Genomic DNA, 21,375 nt, shown 5'->3' on the forward strand with positions numbered 1-21,375 from the left:
GTGGGTTGTCAGCACTGGTAGAAAACCCGGCCTGTGAGTGAGAGAGAGAGAGAGCCTGAGCCGTGGTAGAGTATAGTTAGTGAGATTGGCGAGCGTGGACGAGATAGAGATGACAGGCAGGGTACCCGTTCTGCAACAGCGACGAGTCCTCCGTCCTATCCCACCCATCTCCCCCTGATCCTTGCCATTGTCCCTGGCTCGACTGGGCCAGTTGACTGGGAAGGTGAGGCTCCCTGCTCCCTGCTCCGTCTCTCTGGGTAATGATGAGGCTGTCCGTCTCGGTCAGTTACCGCTCGCCTTCAAAACAGACGAGTCCCCCAAAAAAGAAATCGATATAATGCATCCCCATTTCATTTTTTTATTTTTTTGTTCTCAGATGATTTGTGTGCACTTAGTCATGGCCACTGCACTCATAGTCTGGTTCTCTTCAGACAGGTCATATAGGGTAACATGTTGGATTTTTCAGGTCTGTTATTGCTTTATTATTTCTAAAACACATAGGGGTAATCATTATTATTGCTCGTTACCCTCTGCCTTGTTACATATCTACTTCAGTATTGGATATGACCGACGCTAACGTGGTGGCCAATCCAATGAACAAGCAATAACAGAGTAGTTCAGGAGAATATGAGCCGGAACTGCCAAGGAGATACAGATAGCAATAATCCTCTTATCATGATCCTGTCTTTTAACATTTCGGACATCAAACCTTAATAACTTCTTAGATTGAAATGCTTTTTTATTTCAGTAACTTTTAGTTCTGTAAGTAAGAAACCAGTATGGTAACAGTTTCAAAAACATTCCTCCTGTACCATTCCCAGTGTCAACAGTCTTACCTTACCCCAAGAGTGTGTAATAAGAAAGAGCTTGCACTGTATCTGACATTCATTTGATGAGTGACAAGACTAATAAACAGGACATCCTGGTTAAGTTTTTTCCAGGAAGTGAATTTATATATGGGGTGATAAACATCTCAGCCACTCTCCTGTCTGTAAGTGGATAATGCAGATAGGAAATTAACAGAGGCAGAGGACCTAAATGCATGTGTTTGTGTTTTTACACTGTGACCCCTCAGGGCTCCACCAAAATACTCAAAAGTTTAAGTTATTTAAAATCTATAATGCTCCATACTATACTGTACACCACACACTCTGTTGATTATTGTACATTGTTGTGTAATGTCTATAGCCTTGAGAGTGAGAGACAGAAAGAGCACAATTAGCATTCTTTAGCATTTTGGTCTTTGTTTAAAGACCAAACATCAATGTACTATAACTTGGAGGAAATATGCTGATTTGCAGTCTTACTGAGAGTTATATATTTGTTAAATACAAACTTGCAGCCAATACAGTATAAGGTTAGCATAAAGACTGGAGGCAGTGGGAGACAACTAACCTGGTTGTGTCAATAGGTAAAAGAAAACAAAATCAATCCAAAATCCTAAAAGCTAAAGCTCACTTATTAACATGTTCCCCAAAGCGATTTCAGTCAAAAGTAACTGGACTTGGTTATTTGTCCAGTCCAGTTGCTTTTGACTGAAATTGCTTTGGGCATAACAATGACCTGGACAAATGAGAACATTCACAGGCTAATTAACATGTTACATCATATTTGTTTAATCATTTGTATGAAAACAGAATAATTGGGCTTTAGAGGAACTACCATATGAGCCAGGCGAGCTGTCTTTATGCTAAGCTAAGATAGATTCATATTAGCATTAGCATAGAGGATAGGGGAGGCCAATCCTCTCGTCTATCTTGCAGCAAGATAACAAATGTGTATTTCACAAAATGTCCAACTATTGCCTAATATCTTTTGAACAATAATGACACACATAAATATGCTTTCATCTAATTGTCTCTAGACACATTAATGTTTGTAGGAATTCAATGCTCTAAGAAAGGTGTAGCCTCGGTGGTGACAATGACAGTTTATGTCTGCTGGAGGTTTTGACAGTGGGTTGGAGTTTTGACCAGAGAAACAAAAACAATGCAGTCCAGAAGGATAAACCATGGGGACAGTTGTTAACATTTGTCTCCCAAGAAAAAGTTAGAAAACCAGTAAGGCACACAACATTTGTGTTTGCCATGTTTTGCCTCAGGTATGTTCGGTAAACACCGTTAGATCCTATTGAGAGTGACGAGTGTAGTGATTCCACCTCAGAATAAATCTCAGTGCTCAGCCCCCGAGCCCAAACACACAGGCCCCCATCATGGCCTTCAGGGACTTGGTCCCAAAACAAGTAGGGGAGCACCTGAGACCGCAGTCTGTACCATGACAATTTATAACATCCACACACACACACACCATGCCAACCAGGGTCAAGACTAACACACATGCAGGGAGACTGCATTTCCAGAGTAGGTCAGTTTATTTGTCAAATTGGTTGTTTATCATTTTCTAACAAGTGAGACTGGTTAGACTGTAGCCATCAGAATTCATCCATCAGGATTCAACATTTGCAGCCGTTACACCAGCCTTAAAATGTTCCTTTATGTTATGTTTCATTTAAATTAACTTTCAGTAAAAAATATATGTGACACTTCAGGACAAACCAGTTGGAAATGCTGGTTCGGTGTGTAGCAACCAGTATTTTAACCCGGAATAATGAAAAAAAGTAGCCCGATGTGTTTTAAATTAAATTCTCTAAAGGAGAAACAAATTAACCTTCTATTTATAATCCATTAATCATGGTACACCTGTCTGTGAGTCTGTTAATGGCCAATGGTTCTGAGTACAGGGGCTGACGTTGACCCTGATAGAGTCAAATGAAAGTTGTTAGTGCCAGGTCATTACACTGCTAAACTGGGGTGTCACACAGAGGGCTATAGGGGAGATGACATGGGTGGACGTCGCTTTCCTCTTCTACTCTCAATCTACATGCATTTATCTATCTATCTGTATCTAGCTACCAGTAAATCTATAGTAGATATTACTTATTTAGTTCTTCGCTAGCTAGCTAAATTGTGCTATATATCATATTAAGTTTCTTGCTAGCGTGCCAGCTATCTGTAAAATGTTGTAAAAATATAAAATGTTTAATGTGAAGGCCTCAGTTGAGTCATGCCATTTTGATCCATTTTAACTTTTAAAGTCTCTTGACACAACTGTCCATACTGTCAGAATCAGCATATCCTCATTTTAAATTTGTGTGTACGGAAATGTTCCAGTCGAGCCAAGAGGACTTTGGTATCTTAAAGTCAGATGCAAAATCAATAAGTCATACTAACTTCATCTTATTGCAGAGTCAGAATCAACATTTCACTCTTGGCCATTATATAACAAATAACTCCTTCTCCATGTGAAAGGCCTTGGAGTGCTATCTTTTTTTTTTTAAAGAAATCCCTGAAAATAGAGCAGCAACTTTCCAAGAAGAATAGATTCCCCTCATTCCCCTCTCGCCATGTCTCTTCCTCCTTCAGTTCTCTTTATTGCTGTTGTTAGTCTCCTTAGTTTGGTAGCTGTCCCTGTAAAGCCCTTAGCATATTGGCGCTTCAAAGGTATCCAAGAGTAAATCAAGACCGCTCAAGATTAACGGTGGCAAATTATTCATGAACCCAAGAACTCCTGGACGAGAATAGCACAGAGTGGCTTGGGCGACATGTAACAAAGCATTGGGGTTCAAGAAAAGGTGCACACACATACACACACACACACACACACACACACACACACACAAGACATACACTTAAACACAAATCTTTCCGATGCTCCGGCGGCCACCAACACAGCCACCTCTTAAATAAAGTGTTTTGGTTATTCAGTATGTACACACCGTTCATCCCTGCAGCCAGAGGGAAGGCAGGAAGGAAGAACAGGAGTGACACCAGAGGTCAACAACAACCGAATGCTGTTATACTCACATTTTTACAAGCAATACATCTGCGTGCTGATAACCAACCTCTGTTTATGTATCAATAAACCAACGCAGTTTCGGTGAGGGATTTCAGGAACACAGTCACCAGCTGCCTGAATGGCTGACTTGAGTGAAGCACAGCAGCCCCAATAATGCAGTCAAGGCAGGGGGAGCTCAGAGGGAGTATCCGTTTAGCAGTGACCAGCCTCGGCCTGCACTGATTCCCCGGTAATAGGCTTTGGGCCCGGCTCCCACCGGAGAGTTTGGTTGACAATCTGACAAAGTTATCTCAAGATAAATGGGTTACGGGTCGGAGGCGGCAGGAGGGGAGAGAGAGAGAGCGACTTGACTTCTCTGTCAGTGATGTTTTGATGGAGGATGTGTATAGCCGCAAGCACCGGCGCTAGCAGGTCCCCCCCAGGTAGATGGGAAGATTGTCTTTGGCTGTATCTGCAAACAGAGCACTGCTGTGTGTGTGTGTGTGTGTGTGTGTGTGTGTGTGTGTGTGTGTGTGTGTGTGTGTGTGTGTGTGTGTGTGTGTTTCACTGTCTATTGGGAAATCTGATAGCTTTATTAGGAAGGAGATTTGCAAAGACAGAGCACCGAGCATGTAAAGTGCCACCAGCAAGCCTAAAGACACCTGAGGCAAGGGTCACAGGTTCAACATTTTAGATGGACAATGTTGATAGGCGTAAACAAGCGTACGATCCATATCAGACTATATCATAAGCCATTTAAGTAATAACTGGGCTTGTCTCTCACTTATTCTCACACACACATGCAAGCAGAGTTCTCTCTTCACCCACACACACATACACACACCATACAGGAGAGTACCTATCACCAAGCCAGGCCTCTTTTTACCCTTTAATTCCCCAGATAAACAGAATTTTCTCTGATCCTGTCAGTCCGTGTTATCTGCAACGCTGGTCAGCTAGTCCGCAACTGTGGAGCAAATTAGGAGCTTAAATGTCAAAATTGCTACACTTTATTAAGTTAATTAGAGGCAGAGTGTACATAGGACTTGGACAGGATGACAAACACAGAAAGACAGAATGACAAACACTGAGGAGCGCTGACAACCACTGCAGAGTGTACAACACATTGTACAGGAGCCCAACACAGAATTATATATAGACATGTTGTATACATGCATTCATTGTGCTGTTCATATAAACACTCACACATAGGCTTTTGTGCGGTATGCATACTATTTGTGCAATGAGGCAGACACTCACAGGCACCTACACACACAAAATTATGTTGCATAATATAGCTCATTACCCTACCTACAGTCCACTGAAATGAATACTATAAGCCTGTGCACCTGCATTTCTGTTAATACTGCAAATGTGGAAGTGATATATTGGGATGGATCTGGCCAGTAGTTATACACAGAACACCACAAGGGAAAAACATTTTCAGTAATATTTTCAATATATTTAAGATTCCTTCATCAAACCCTTCAACACCATCAAGTTAATGATGGCTGGCTCTGGCTGACTAAGATTTTTTAACTAGATCTATCAAAATGAAAACCTTTTATGTAGAAAAGTATTTTAGAGTTAACCCTTCCCTGGGGTGCACATTGGATCAAAGTAGCAGAGTTGAGAAATTACCATAAAGCATTGTTATTATACGCCAACTATGGAGATATTACACATTTTATGGGTTATGCATGGGCAAATATGTAATCATTTTGTTTGCCAGTACAGTATGTTATCTTAGTGTTGTTTGGGGTCATTTACATGCGACAGAGGTCTGACTCCCAGTTATATCTCTCTGTTATATAAGCTGTGATAAAACTATAATTTAGAAAATAGAGGGGCAGTAGTACTGCCATCTACATCTATTGTATTTAGTGTTTTACAGCTGAACTAATGACTCAAATCATGCACAATATCAAGGTGATAAGATAAGATAAATACAGACACTAAAAGGAAGGAGTGAAAGTGTGCATATACTCTTCAAACCATAATCCTGATTTTCCCTATTCTCAAAATTATAAGGCTTGATAACTCCGGTTGTCACACTATTGTGCTTTACTTTATTCTGAAGCACAAATGGAGATTTTCAAAACCCTTAAATCTGTATTTTCTAAACCTCTCCACCATCCCTACACTTGAAAGCAAACCGCTGATCAATGCTTTGCAGACTGTACTAATCGATTAGGAGTGAACAGAGAGAGACGAGTCTAATGGCTGGTCCTGACTGAACAGGCCTTCTCATATGAGAGCAATTGTTCATTACAGGGCTATTTCATGGTGTTCGTCACTTTGCAAGCTTCTGTCTTTCATTCAGCAGCGCGTTGGATGGAGGAATGGCCTCGGGATATATTTTCTGCTCAGAGCTTGAATGTTGTCATGCTAGTTCCCAGTGATTTTGCCTCGTGCGATTCAAGACTTTGAAAAACGGGAAATGTGTTTCACAGACTTGCGAGAGTAGGGCTGAATGTGATATCAGTGTTACCCAGTGCAGGATGTTAAGAAAAGTCTGTGGGAGAAATGGAGTTCCGTTTCAGTTCAATAGGAGTCTTCAAGTAATGTTTTAGTACTTATGGTGGCTTTAATGTTTTATTACAATCAGTGTTACATCCAGGTTTTAGAATGTGTTCTAATGTTCAGCGCTCAGGCGGAACAATATTCAGCTCATACAGCACTGAAAGAGTTTATATGGTTCACACGCAATGCAGTGTGCACTTTGTGATGGAATGCGCATGTTCAACAGTCGTGTTACTCCGAGGAAGCCGAAAGCAATAAGTCATGGACAGATCCTTCACTGTTGCTCTGAGTTGAATTATTTACCCTACATTCCAACAATATGTAAAGTATCCAAACCATCTCAATCGAAATCTGCCTGCAACACAGCTCAGTGAGTTTCTCCATACTAAACAGAGACCTCTGGGCATGACAGCAGCCATACATTATTTCTACCACACACACTCATGGCTCATACATCTACACACCACACATAGCTCCACATATAACCTCTGATGCATTATTTCTCTAGCCTTCAGTGCGAGAGTCACAGGTGAGTCCTGGGCGCTTTCATCATAGTCTGGCTGTCCGGCTGGCTGGCTGCAGTCTCATCTGTCCCTGGGTTGAAATTGCCAATAAAGAGGGTCTCATATAGATCACCCCCGACGGGGGCTGGCGACCTGTCATGCAGACCATGATTCCTAGCTCTCAGAGAGGGGAAGAGGGACAAATAACCCTCTGAATCTCCCTATATCTATCCCTCCACCGTCCTCCCCCACACTCTCTGTCTTCTTTCTCAGTCACACACACACACACACACACACACACACACACACATACAGTACATGCCCCTTCCACCCCTCTCCAGCAGGCCATAAAGTGCCACGTGAAAGGGATATAGTGGACACAGTCATAGGAGAGACAAGTGCCGGCCTGAGCTTTCACTTTCCCGCTCCAGAGGTAGTGAATCAAACTAATGGGTTAAAGACATGAAGACAGATGAGCGGGGAGGATTAGGACCTAAGCAAAGGTTTCCCAAATGCGTTCTCATACGCCTGTGATTCTTAAACATTTCAAACTTTGCAATCAAAAAGATGGGGTTTCATTTTAACCCTTTGAAAGCTGCAAAAAAGATATATATAAAAGTGCCCCTGAGCACACGACTTTACAAAACAGGCCTCTGAAAGGCAACTGAACACTGAGTCTGTTTCTCATCTGATATTGTGGAAAATGATTTTACCAAACTATTTTAGATATAAAGTCATGTGTGGAACATGTCAACACATAGATTCAAGTATTAAAAGTCATTTTTAATGTAGAATTATTTTTTTAACTGCTGTTAAAAGACTGCAAAAGTACTCCATTGTTTGCTCAATGGGAAGCTTAACGTATTGCTTTCATTATTTTTCAGATACAGTGGTTCCGATACTCCCATAAGTTCCGTATGAGCCCATCTCTTTTTAATAGTCACTTTCTTATTTCATTTTTACAAGGCCTGATGCAACTGGACTGAGAAGTGAGCTGGACTTTGTGATTTTTGAAAGACCCACAGTGCTCCCTGCTGGTGAAGGACGAAACAGCACAACCACTCTGAAGCTGCACACAGCAGCTCCAGTTTACAGTCAGCGCTGAGCGTGTGTATCATGTGTTTGTGTGCGTGCTTGAACCTCAAGTGAGTTCAAACCTCCGACAACATCGGGAGCCCCCGTTCATCAACCTTCCGGCCACAGCATAACAGTTTCCTCCAAGATTTTGTCTGAATCATGAACGAGAGACACCGAGCCAGGGTGAGACACAGAGAGATGGAGAGAGATGGAGAGAGAAACCTGCATGGCCAGTGGGCAACTTCAATAAAAGACAATCTGACTTTTCAGAAGCTATAATAATCAAGATCCTCCCACCGTGGTTGTTTGTCTGAAGGGGACACGGATGGCTACGGGTAGGGAGGAGGAAATTCAGAGCGGTAATTAATAGTCCTAAGTGACTGCTGCTGGATGGGAGGCAGGGACAGGGTTGTTGTTAGTGGGAGCTGGTACTGTGTCCCCCAGCATGTCCCACAGCCGTGTGGGTTGGCATGTAAGCAGAGGAGGAGGAAATGGAGAAACTGCCTTTATTACATGTTCGTTTGACTCGGGGGCCTCTCCTGATCAGCCGGAGACTCAACCATCCTGCATGAGCATTCCTTCCAATGCTAATCTTGTGTCACAAATGTTAAGGGAAAGACATGAAATGCCACAAAAATGTCATCACTCCACTTCTGTCACTGGCTCATCTAACCCTTCCACCCCCCTTGTAAACATATTCGAACATACACTCATTTGCATGTGTGCATGTGTTTGCGTGTGATGGAGTGGGGGGGACCAGCTTGTTGTTTTTAGCCTTTGGGTGCCTGTTTCTGCATGGAGCAGCAGGGTGGTTCCTATAATCCCATCACTGTTGTCATCATGAAGGCCCAAAGGCCCAGCCTGGAGGTGCAACATTTCTGGCATCCTCTGACTCTCCACCGATACAAAAGCCAGCAGCTCCAGAGCCAGGAGACACACTGTGTGGACTACCACTATTCATATAGCGCACTGGCTGAGAATGACAGGCTGTATTGTAGGTTTGGCTTGGAAGTGAAAGAGGAATGTTTCAGATGAGGTTCAGGTTTTGTTCATAGATTAAGTTTCCAAATAGGAAACTAGAACTGAAACAATTAGATTAGCTGTTTGAAAGAAAATTTTATTAGCGACTATTTTCATAATCTAATCCAGTCCAATGTGAGGATTTGCTGCTCTTCTTCACTTTTTTTCCCTGTTATCACAGGTTTGGGTTTTGGACAATCAGTGGTGGAATTTCCAGGTTCATACTTGTATTGTGGGTTTCTAGAACATGTTTTCATGCTTTAATGTTCAAAAACACGTTTTTTTTTCAATACTGACCTCTCCTGAAAAAGCCCAGGTTGATCTGATTGGTCCGCATTTCCAGGTCTTCCCTCATCTGTGCTCTCTGTGTCTCTGCACCATCATTGCAGCAGGGGAATGACTGTAACAGCACTGTAGTTGCACTTTCTACCTATACATAATATAGTTGTTACAACACAACCACACAGAAGTCCTGATGGCTCATTTAAAGACACAGTCTCTGAACACAGACTGTGTGCATTTCTCTGTGGATTGAGAGTTTTGATATTTTCACAGTATTTAAGCACCTCGACCTGCTTTATAATACATTTTTAAAAAACACGGATGCCACCTTGGGCTTTTGGGAAACACTTTTTTTCTTTTTACAATTTTCTCACACTGTATGAATATATCGATCATGAAATTAAAATAAAAAACACGTTCAGTTGAGGTTTTTTCTTGGTGGCAGTTTTCAAATCAAAGGTGAATAATATGATGAAAAATAATCCCTCAAGAATTTGTATTTTACAGATATTACGAAAAGGAATTGTCATTTTTTTATATAGATATAACTTAAAGCCTACTCACTGTTCACTAACTATTATCTATTGACCAAAATCTGTTTTCATGGTAGTTATTTCAAAAAGTCACCCATGCAACAAGCTTTTTGGACAAGATAAAATTGAAAATAAAACCTGACAGGAGTGGAAGGTATGGGCAGCACTCCCGCCCCCTTACATCTGTCTGTCTTCATCTCACAACTCACAGCCTTCTCCCAAACTGTCATCCAGCCGCCTGGCGCCCGTCCCTTGTTCACTCCACGCCGGGAATCCGACTTAGCACCAATATGCAATTTCACCAATCTGTGCTGACAGCGTTCATGTCGACTCCTCACAACCAATCCCTTCCCTCTCCTTCTGCGAGCATCTGCGTGGTTAAAATCCAGCGTTCAGTCAGAGAGCTTTCACAGGTCATGAAAGGTAACAGAGGAGACAGGCGGGGCTGTGGCCCTGCATCCCAGCTAGACAAATCAGTGTAACAGCATATTGTAAGCTACAGACTAGGCAGAGGGGGATATATCTACCAGGACTGAGGCTGTGTTTATGGCTATGCCTGCCTTGGGAAGCCCCACGGCACTATCGGTGACCCCCCCACTGTAGATTTCCTTACTAATGTGACCCCAGATTGTGTATCACAATCTGCATGAGAAAACTCCCACAGGCTACAGTTAGTCCTGGGCACTGGGGATCGTTGTCCTCAGCCCGCTTGAGTACAGACAGGATGTGGCAGCTTGGAGGCATTTAGTTAAAGGAGACACACTTTAACGCTGCAGGCATTCATTTATGGAGTTCCCACTAGGGTAAAAGTGTATGACGTGCTGGAGCCTATAAACAAACCTTAAAACATGGAAGGTTAGATGAAAAAAATGCAGAGAATTAGCTTTACCTTGTTCTGTGGCATCTAATCATTTGTGATCGTCTGTGTACTCATTCTTATAATTAATTTGTTTTCTGGGACAGCTTTTTCCTCAACAAATTGGGTTTAAAAATATCATCTGTTCTTTTATATTAAGTACACACGGTGAAAAGGAAAGATGCGGATACATGGGTATGTGCAAGGCAATAAACATCAATGGAAGTAGTTCAAATGAAGCTCAATTGCTGCCCATATGAGAATCAAGAGGCCCTAGATTTTCAATATTAAACTGTTGTGCAAGACTGGAATATGGCCCAGGTATTCATTGTCATCTTATTATGTTATCTCAGTGAGCAACATATTCACAATTGACCTTCTATGTTAAAGTTGATGCTATTCAATTAATACATTTGGCTAAGTTAAGTTACATGATGTGAAATATTAAGCCACAGTGGGCTTTAGCTAAGGCTCGCCAGCCTCTGTCTCCTTAACATCTCTTGTAGACTTTAGTGCAGTCTGAATAATGTCAATAAACGTCCAGAGAAAAAAATATGAATTTGATTCATGTTTCTGCAGTCGCTGACATCACCTCGAGCCTTGTCATCCAGGTGAGCTGTTACAAAGTGGGACCGCTGGGGATGAAAAGAAAGCTTGTAGTGTGACACCTCAGCCCAGCTGTCACTCTCTTTGGTGTCACACACACACACACACACACGTGCACACACACACACACACACACACACTTGGGCAGTATATACTTAATAGGCTCAGTTTTGACTGACGGGTGACATATCATTATGGAGAAATCGTAGAGGCACAGTGCAAATCCAAACAGACATGACACACAATGTCACTACCAGGACACACAGACACACAGACAGAACAGGAAAACTTTGCTGCAGAAACTACAGACTGAAACTCCAGACCCATTTAAACACAAATCTTCATGGAGACAATCATGATCACTTCATCCCACGCTGCTTAGGAGGTTTGGATTTGAGCCCAGTATGTGAGTGAAAACACATTAAATAAATAATTAGTTCCTTTCTGTATGGTCAAACATACTCACAAATCACAACAGATTTGTGTAGTTGTGATTCTTTCAGTTTGCTATACTTGTAGACACTTTATGGTAATCTGTGATTATAATTTATCCGTTATCCATTTGAAACTTTGAATTTAAACCTTTTCGTGTCCGTGAGAATGATCTCCAATGTTTTCTACTTGTAGTTTATTAGATTTTTGTCTAGCCAGAGATTAGACCAAAAAGTAAAACATTTCTTTTCCATAAGTGTGTGGTCCCCAAGTCCCTACTATTATAACTGATAATATTGTAGCTTCTGAAACAAATGGAAAATTATTTACGCGAAAATGCATCACATTATTCAGTTTTTTACTCACTATTTTATTTTTTTTTTAATTTTATTATCATCTTATCTTCAACCACTTATCCGGGGTCGGGTCGTGGGGTTATTTTATTTTATTTTATTTTATTTTATAATATTTTATTCTATTTTATTTTATTTGTTTATTTTTATTTTATTTTATTTTATTTTATTTTATTTTATTTTATTTTATTCTATTTTATTGTTATTTTATTTATATTTATATTTTTATTTAATTTTATATTTTTATTTTTATTTTTTTGACTCCATGATGCAATATAATGACAGAAAAAGATGGACTCGTATGCTGTGTTTTATTGGCTATCTCTACGGTCAGTCAAAATGTAGTGGGCGGGACTTGACGCTTTCACCCAATCAGGGCGCAAGCACATTGCACAGACCCTCCGACAGGCAGAAACATGGCGTTACGGGAGCTATCGTCGCTGGAGAAATACTTAGGATTGAAAAAGCCGAACAAGTACAGTACACAGGGGGATAAAAAGGTGAAATGACCGTACATTATAGTGGCGTCCACTGCTGGGTTTGGACCGCCATTTAATTGTATAGGAAGCTTGTAAGCTATTGTAATTAGGGGACAGTAGCTAGCTAGATAATGCTAACAAGCTAGTCATGTGTGTTGAAAATAGAGGCATGTTCGTGACAAATGCAGCTTGTGTCATCAGTTGACAGTCGGTGTTCTTTTCCACCAGTAAGGCTGATACTCAGGCAGCAACGTTTAATATCAGCTGTCTAATTTCCACAACTCAGCACAATGGAAATAGAGCCATGTTGTGCGCATGCCCAATTGAAGGAAAGTGAGGGGAGGAGTGGGCTGTCACTGTCTGGCTGACTATCAATTCACTCTACGCTTCAGTATTCAAAACTGAAAGGGGGTAGAGAAAATTTAAAGAGAGTGGCATGAGTCAAAATGTATCTCCAAGTCTGCTTTACTGAAAGTTAACACCCAATTTCTTTATGGAAAATGTTCCAAACAATTATTCTTGTAAAGCTATCCCCATATTGAACACTCACCTGGATATTAAGGTACATACTCAACCCCCATTTAATGAATCAATGCGTTTACCTAGCCCAGAGATCTTCAAAAGGGGGTTCGGGACCCGCAGGGCAAATATGTCTACAATACATGTAAAATATATATATATTAAAGGTTATATATGGAGAATGAGCAGATCTTGTGTCTCAACAATATACAATTAAAAGCAGTTGGGTTGCCAGGTTGGTCAGTAGCCTACAGGAGACAGGAGTCTGTTTGAACGCATCCCCTCCGGCAAATTGCACCATAAAACAAGAATTGCAGAGGAGTTTGACTGACAGTTACCGTTTGCCGTTACAGCTAAACAAGCATGAAAGTTATCTTACCAATCAAGGAGAACATGGCCATTTGGGCGTGTGTTTTAATGCTGTTGAACTCATTTATCTTAGTCCATCGAGTGAGTGCTTGGCCTATATTGAACAAGTAAGCAGCTGCAGGATCGGCAAACTCCATTTCACCCAGTGCCAGCCTACAGTAGCTGCACCAAACAACAGACAACCCTGGCAACTCTCAATGACAGCTGCTATTGGCTGGTACAATGTAAACAGGACGTGACAGAGAGTCATTGTCAAACCTGTCAAAAAAAATTTAAAACATGAATTCAGACTAAATATATTTTTTGATGGAAAAGCAATCCTTTCATTCTGTACGCCTAAAAACGCCCCGTGGGTGTATTATTTTTATTTTTACATAGCTTATCATGAAGATTCTACATATTCGACCTTTTACATAAAGATACTTTTGTGAAAAAATAAATAAATTCCTTTACATAACCTTGATAATAGGCTTACTGGCTCATAGGCAAGGTAGCCACTAAGGTAGCCATGCATAAATACAATTGAGCTGAATGATTCAATGCACCTTCCAAATGTATGTTTAACATATTATTGGTAAATATGTTAATTATGATCCTTGTTAGACTTTAGTATTGAATGCACCATAAAAAGCTGTTGGTAGCCTAGGCCATAAGCATCCCTAACTGTTAGGCCTGGTTTAATATGCTACTCAATTTAATACAATATTTGGGGGGTTCCTGCTTCCTCTCTGTTTCAGCTAAGGAGTCCTTGGCCTAAACATGTAGAAGACTCCTGATCTATCCTATCTTTATCTATTTTGTCAAGTGAAATGTTAATAATCACATGCATATTAGAACCAAACAGCTGTGTTCACGATTTTGTTAATTTATCATGGGTGCATTTTGCTGTCTTTGGAACCTGACCAAAGTGTTCTTTAATGAGGAGTAACGTCAATATAGGAGGTCAATATAGGAGGTCAATATAGGAGATATATGTTAAATCTTTCTTTTTCTTATGTTGCTCTACCTCACTGCTCTTTCTCTGTCTCACGTCTCCGTGCAGGTACCTGTGCTACAGAATAACAATGGTTGTCCACTGGTGGGGCTGGTGACTATCGCCTGCCACCTGGTGAAAGAGGCCAAGCGCCCAGAGCTGCTCGGAGACTCTGCAGAGAGCAGAGCTGTGGTGCAGCAGTGGCTAGAGTACAGAGTCACCAAGCTGGATTGCTGCACGAAGGAAGACATCAAGACCATCCTGAAGGTAGTGAAGCTGATATTCAAGGAAATATTTGTTTGCTGTTGCGTTTTCTGTAGTCCCTAAGGCATCTGTACTTACAAATCACCGATTTTATTGGTTGATTCCGAGCTTTCTTGAATCAAGGTTATCTTTCCAGCTTGTCAGTGCTGATTCTGTCTTAAATTTGTTTTTTAGGATTTGTGAAAAGCAAATTATTTTTTAGGACTTTCCTCACAGAGAGACCACAGCATCTCCGTTTCTCACTCTTCTCTCATTCCACCAGCTAGCCCACTTTGTGTGTGTCTGTCTGTCTGTGTGTGTGTCTGTGTTCGTCTTGTTAAAGTACAAGCGACAAGATTACAGACTGATGTATGGCCCTTCAGTGACATGGCCCCACACGACAGAGAAAAATGCTTTAATGTGCCTGACGCCCGTCAGCGTGAAATGGATCGGCAGCCAATGGTCTGCTGGACACTAGGCGCCTCTTGGCACTATCATGTCAGCATGAAGTGTGTGTGTGTGTGTGTGTGTGTGTGTGTGTGTGTGTGTGTGTGTGTGTGTGTGTGTGTGTGTGTGTGTGTGTGTGTGTGTGTGTGTGTGTGTGTGTGTGTGTGTGTGTGTGTGTGTGTGTGTGTGTGTGTGTGTGTGTGTGTGTGTGTGTGTGTGTGTGTGTGTGTGTGTGTGTGTGTGTGTGTGTTCTCAGCATGACACACTGTTGTGGCATGGCTAAGGAGTCATGCTGTGCGGCAGCATTTTATCTGGACAGGCCTCTTAAATATTTTAATGGTGCCACTTTACAGAAGGAAGTCGCCCTGGGCAGCTTTGTTCTGGTGCCCAGTGGCCTCCTGTCCTGTCCTGTCCTGCTTCTTTATCTCCGTTCTTAAAACTCTTCTCTCAAGCACACAAGTCGTCTCCCATTAAATTACTCGGAGATAAAAACTGTCAACTGCAGAACTTCTTAAACCTTCTCACCCCAGGATGCAAATAAGCAACTCATGGTTTTTCAAGCCAAGACCTGTTTTTGTAGTGAACATGTTGTCACTCGTGTAATGAGAGAAAGGAAAGTCTGTCACTCCACCTTAAACCGGTTAGTGTGGGATCACTTTCTGCCACCACAGAAGATGATTTTTTAATTGGTTTTATGAAGCAAATGCTCAACCATACAGTCAGTTCCCACTTTGTCTTTATTCAACGTAGACCACCAACATCTTGAACTCCATGTACAGAATTAAAGGCTTTATGATATCTGCGTTATGATTGCTCTCTATGCACCATTAATGTGAAAGACAGAAAACATAATTAGTTTAATGAGATTGTCCTCAAACATTTAATGGTATTCAGGATTTAGTATTGTAGTTCTGGGCTAGGCAACAGTAATGGTTGCCTGAAGGCTAGGGTTACAACTAATCATTATTTTTATTATTATTTTCTGGATAAATTGATTAATTGTTTGGTCCATAAAATGGACAAGATACTGTCCTCAAATGTCTTGTTTTGTCCACAATTTAAAGGTTTTCTGTAAAGAAGAGAATAAAGAAAATGTTAGCATTTAAGAAGCTGGAATCAGAGATTTTTGACTTTTTTCTTTAAGAAATTACTCTGACTAATTAATCGATTATTAAAATAGTTTGTGATTAATTTAATAGTGGACAACAATAGTAATATGAATATATCTTGTGTGGTTTTCTTGGTTAGTTGTTAGTTTAATTTCTGTCTAATGTAAAAATGAACAGCTGTGCTTTCCCGGCCTGTACATGACCTGCCCAAAGGGCAAGAAACAGAGGAATTCTTGCACAGCTTTTCATATTGTTTTGAATTTCAGAAAGTCTTTGCCCCTGACTCTGTTGTTGTACAAAGATACTCTTTCTAAAGTTTGTTTCAAAGTTTATCCGCATTGTTTAATCTGAATGTACTTATGATAAGAGTGCACAGTTTAGGGGGGGGGGGGGGGGCAGGTAAAGACAAACCCAGGTTTGAAGCTCAATGTGCTGGGTGGGGGTGGCAGGGAAGCTGCCTCTCCTCTGATGCTCGACTGGGCTTCAGCTCCATGGCTGTAGGCTAAGAAAAGCAAGGATCTGATTGTGGAAGGGGAGGAAGTCTGCAGTCTTCATGCCTTGTTTGGCATCACCCACTCTTGCCGCACAATAACTCCATTTGCCCCCAAGATGCTCTGTGTGCGTGGAGTGTTCCCTTCACACAATGTACAAGTGCTAAACATGGTCCTTTCCCCTGGGACCAGCACTTCCATGCACGACTTTGCACACACAGACAGGGACTGAGAAATACACATCACGATGCCCAAGTTTATGACGGCTTCATTAGATTTGCAAGCAAGAGTTGTAGTCATTTGGCAGTGAAGTAAACAAATAGCCTGTTTTGTACAGCATCTGTGCCAAGTCGCCAGTCACTGGGAGAGATGCTTTATCCCCTCAGGTTATGTATTGTTTCTACCCACATAACACCGTACACAGACACACACGCAAGCTAGGATCCAGACTCATGTACCTCACGCACGCACAGATATATAGGTTAACGAACCTAGTGTCATACCCCCTTTAGGTCTGTAGTGTCCATCAAGAGGGTGAACATAAAACAATTACTTTACAGAGTTGGACATTCACTTTACTTTGTCTTTTAGTTTCAGTTTTTTTTTTTTTTAAAAAGCACAAAATATACTATAACAGTGTTTAGTGAAATGCAGAAAAAGTCCAGGCCAACAACAACAACAACAGCACCACTCTGTTGAAGGAGGCTTCATTAGCATTTCATGTAAATGTAATTTTCTTCCCTAATGTATTCATCTGTCATGTCAAGACAAGCGTGTTTACATAGAAATATGTACAACGATGCATAAATTAATGACCTCATTTGCATAGGTGGTTATGTTTTGAAAATTACTCTTGCAGGACCTCAACCTCTACCTGCAAGACAAGGTCTACATGGCTGGCAACCAGTTCACCTTAGCTGACACTTTCATGTACTATGGAGTCCATCCACTCATAGTAAGTTAACTTTTCTCTCACTTCTGCACCTTTTAGGTTTCTGTCAGTTAGATTTCCTAGTGCTTTCTCTCACTTAAACGTCCCATATGGTAAAAAAAAAGTGCTATTTCCATGTCCATGTTTTATGTTTTCGGGTTGTCTATACATCGTCCCATTCTTGTGAATGCGATACTTCAAGATCCCCTCGAAGGATTTTCTTCAAGTGGTCCAGTCGGACTCAAGGGTGAACTGATTAGATTTAGGTCAAAGGTCAAGGTTGCTGTGATCAAACAAAACACATTTTGGGCCATAACTCAAGATTTCCTGCGCTAATTTTGACAACATTTCATACAAATATCTAATAGGATAAAAATGATGACATTTGACATCCAAAAGGTCAACTTCACTGTGACATCATAATGTTTCTGTCCATTATTCAATGTCAACTCAGGGACAGAAGAGGAGACCTTTTGTTGAAAACAGTCTGGGAACACATCAGCTATCGGTCTGATGACGCTTAAGCCTCTGGGGGCATCAGCTAAAATTTCAGACTTCCCGGTGTACTCGACAACTTTAGTTTTTTTCATTTATCGAGTTTTCCAATAAAGTATCGCTCATTTAGGTGCACTACTAGGATACATGTAACACTTTTTTGCAACTTATATCACGAAACATTTTAGAAACACTAAGAAGTCTTGTTTTCCTGAGTTGTACGTTAAGGAGGTAAATGTGATTGATTTGTTGTCTCACCACCATTTTCAAAGGACTCCATCCATCCCTTCATCCATCTTTTACCCTCCTATCAGCGCTCACTTCAGTCAAACCACAACTTTAATAGGCAATTTGTCACAGTGCATAACACACAATTAGACCAGTCATATGGCCAAAGGGCATCAAGAACAAGTTGGCAATGAACGCCCAAGTTATAAACACATTCTCACTTCTCTTCCGAGAAAAAAAGTGATGTGGCACAAAGTGAAGTCTTTAGCCTCGGACCACGGACAAGTAAGTTTGTTATGCCCTCCAGTATTAAAAGAAAGTGAGTTCAGAAACGGGGAAGACGGGAGGAGACAGAGGGAGGGAGAGATCACATGTTGAGAGATGTCAGTGGTTGTGGCGGAGATGGAAGGTCGCCCCCCCGCCACCAGGCAGAAGAGCGTCACTTTGGTTTGCAATCAGTGTGGTTTTTAACCTCGGGGACAAGGGGTCAGCTAGCCCGACCCTTAACCACAGCCTGTCCTGATGTTCAATTCATGGAAAACAACGTGACACAAACATTCAACCTGACTGATGCTGGAATAGTTTTAGGCTGGATTGTTGTCTGTGTGGCCAATGTCCACAATCCAGTGAATGAGATAATGGATCTAATAGCACAACACATCTAATGAGATCTTTTCCAAGGACATCCTGATGTATTCTGGTGTCAGGGCTGGAGCTATCGATTATTTTATTGATCAAGTAATCTGTTGACTATTTCATCGAGTAGTCTAGGCTATAATAGGCTACAAAAGAGAAAATAAGTCTAACTAATTGGTTTCCTTTTTTAGAAAAATCTACATTTTTATTGCTTAAATGCATACAATATCTGTCGGAAGACTAAGCCCTTGTAGTGCATTTAACAAGTGCAAGAGCACACAGACTTCCGTCAAAAGTTAATTATTTGTTCCGGCGTAGACTTTATATTTTACAACTTGTGCTTAGTAATTACTTCAAATTATGTGCCATTATGTGTGTGTCAAAGGTATGGCAATTTTGTTTAATATGCACTTATTTTGTAGGGATGGGTATCGGAACCTGGCATTAAACGGGCCCCAGTGATAGATTATTAAAGACCGTAAAGTTAAGATAAGCTCAGGGGTTACACTGCAGAATCTCCTCTACTTGAGCTCCTCCAGCTGTCCTCATTAGCTGCTCTAAGTGCATAAATACTTTTGTGTATTTTAACACATCTATTAAATTTGGCCAGTTCTTGTTCATTTACCTGCTGGCTGAGACAAAACAGCCCCTCCTCGCGGTAATGCTCTTGTTTGTATTTCTTTACACCGATCACCTTGCACGTGGCTGCTGGTGTTTTTCTTTCTATGATCAGATGAACATCTCCTCTCTCACCCAGGTGGACTTGGCCATCCAGGAGAAGGAGCAGCATGTGAACGTGACTCGATGGTTCGACCACATTCAGCACTACCCCGGCGTCCGACACCACCTCGCCCCCGTAGTTGTGCTCAGGAACAGAATTTACACCAGCAAACACCACTGAGACCTGACTCCACCCGACCCAGCCTGACTCGTCACAAGCTCCACCCGGTCAAATCATCAACTAAGATCCAAGAGTGCGTCACATCATCATCACAATTTGAGGACATTTCCATAGTCACATCTCCTACTTCTGTTTTTTTTTTTTTTTTTTTGGACCAAGATTCCTGCCTTTATGTTCGGTCCTGGTCGCATACATGAACTCTGCCTCTTTGCTCTTTGGATTTTCTTTTTTAAATATATGTGCAAAAAACAGTTTTATGTGAGGTACTGAAGCTCCAAGGGATTGTTTACGAATAAAATCAAGTTCAGTTCATATTATTTAAAAAATTGTGTTTTTTAATTATTGTATTACCCAGCACCATTGGCTGTTGACCCTACAACAAGGGGTTTGGAGTGGAAGCAATAATCCTGTTATCTTAACCTCACAATCTTTCAATCTTGCCAACACTATAAGACGTTTGGTGTCTTACCCCAAAGGTGTGAGACAGTTATGTTGGTCTTTTCTGTTGCTTGTTGGTCATTTTTTGTGGGACTATGTTCATACAGTTGTTTGCAAAGGGAAGGCTGTACGGGTTGCGGTGAAGTGCTGCTAGCTTGTTAAAAAGGTATTTCTATTTATAAATGGTGGTTTTCTTTTTGTTTATTTAATTTGAGCTATGATCATGTGAGGATTAAGTATTAAAAGAAGACCTAAAAGATGTTACTTGACCTGCAGTACTTTATGTCCTTAGGGAAAGCGGTTTCTTCATGCCATATCAATGCATTTTCAGCACCAGTTTCCTCATAATGACCACAGTCACTGCTGAGTCCACATTGTTCTGCCATCTCTCTGCCCTGATGAATATAGTCGTCCCTCTCAGCTCGCATCCCTGGTGCTTGTTTGCTCTTCTTTTTTTTAATCTTTTTCACATGCAACTCTCAGCCATTTCACTGGACAGTTTAGGCTGTGTTCCCAATTACATCCGCTCTCTGTCCCACTTCCTCACCACCAGTCGTGTGGGCAGCAGTGAGCAGTTGAGCGTCAGCCCCAGAGTCAGAGATCAGAGTGAGGCTCCAATCAGTCCCACTACCACCACTGTTGATGCTGCAGGCCAGAGAGAGGGCAGTGGGCTCACCAGCTGCCACACAGATCCAGCCAGCCAAGGCCAGAACCCGGGCCCCTGGGCGACAGTCAGCCACTGTGTGTCATTTCAACCCTTGCGCTCCCACAGGGCTACTGGAGAGAGAAGGACGAAGGGAGGCAGCGAGCGAGGGTGGGAGGGAGGGAGGCCACAGAGAGAGAGGAAAAAGAGCACCCAGAGGCCGAGGGATCTTTTTGTGACATGTGAACAATGATCCGTGCCTCCAAAGCCTTACTGCTGCTGGCTGGATGTTTGCCATTAGCACTATAGGCCATGACATGGCTGCCAAACCTGTAATTCACATTATGAAGGTAATGATAAGTAGGCTAAGATCTTGCTGAAGTGTTCAAATTTGCATTGCTTTCGCTGGTGTATCAACCATTTTAAAGAAACAATTGTTCACTAAAATCTTTGA

General features: G+C 41.5%; 1 protein-coding gene across 1 annotated transcript; it reads left to right on the plus strand.

Moving 5' to 3' along the window:
* Nucleotides 1-12,426: 12,426 nt before the first annotated feature.
* eef1e1 (eukaryotic translation elongation factor 1 epsilon 1) lies at nucleotides 12,427-21,071 on the plus strand. The gene is made up of 4 exons (XM_083936011.1): nucleotides 12,427-12,519; nucleotides 14,429-14,626; nucleotides 17,509-17,604; nucleotides 19,697-21,071. The coding sequence occupies exons 1-4, from the start codon at nucleotides 12,436-12,438 to the stop codon at nucleotides 19,838-19,840; spliced, it is 522 nt and encodes a 173-aa protein (XP_083792137.1). The 5' UTR covers nucleotides 12,427-12,435; the 3' UTR covers nucleotides 19,841-21,071.
* The last annotated feature ends 304 nt before the right edge of the window (nucleotides 21,072-21,375 follow it).

The sequence above is a fragment of the Echiichthys vipera genome (assembly GCF_963691815.1).
Source record: "Echiichthys vipera genome assembly, chromosome: 21".
In the NCBI taxonomy this organism is placed as follows: domain Eukaryota; kingdom Metazoa; phylum Chordata; class Actinopteri; order Perciformes; family Trachinidae; genus Echiichthys; species Echiichthys vipera.

Excerpts from the sequence above, each read along its gene's own strand:
- eef1e1 (XM_083936011.1), top strand. The coding sequence starts at position 12,436 with ATGGCGTTACGGGAGCTATCGTCGCTGGAGAAATACTTAGGATTGAAA. Across the intron at positions 14,627-17,508 it reads ACATCAAGACCATCCTGAAG|GACCTCAACCTCTACCTGCA; the intron begins GTAGTGAAGCTG and ends TTACTCTTGCAG. Across the intron at positions 17,605-19,696 it reads ATGGAGTCCATCCACTCATA|GTGGACTTGGCCATCCAGGA; the intron begins GTAAGTTAACTT and ends TCTCTCACCCAG.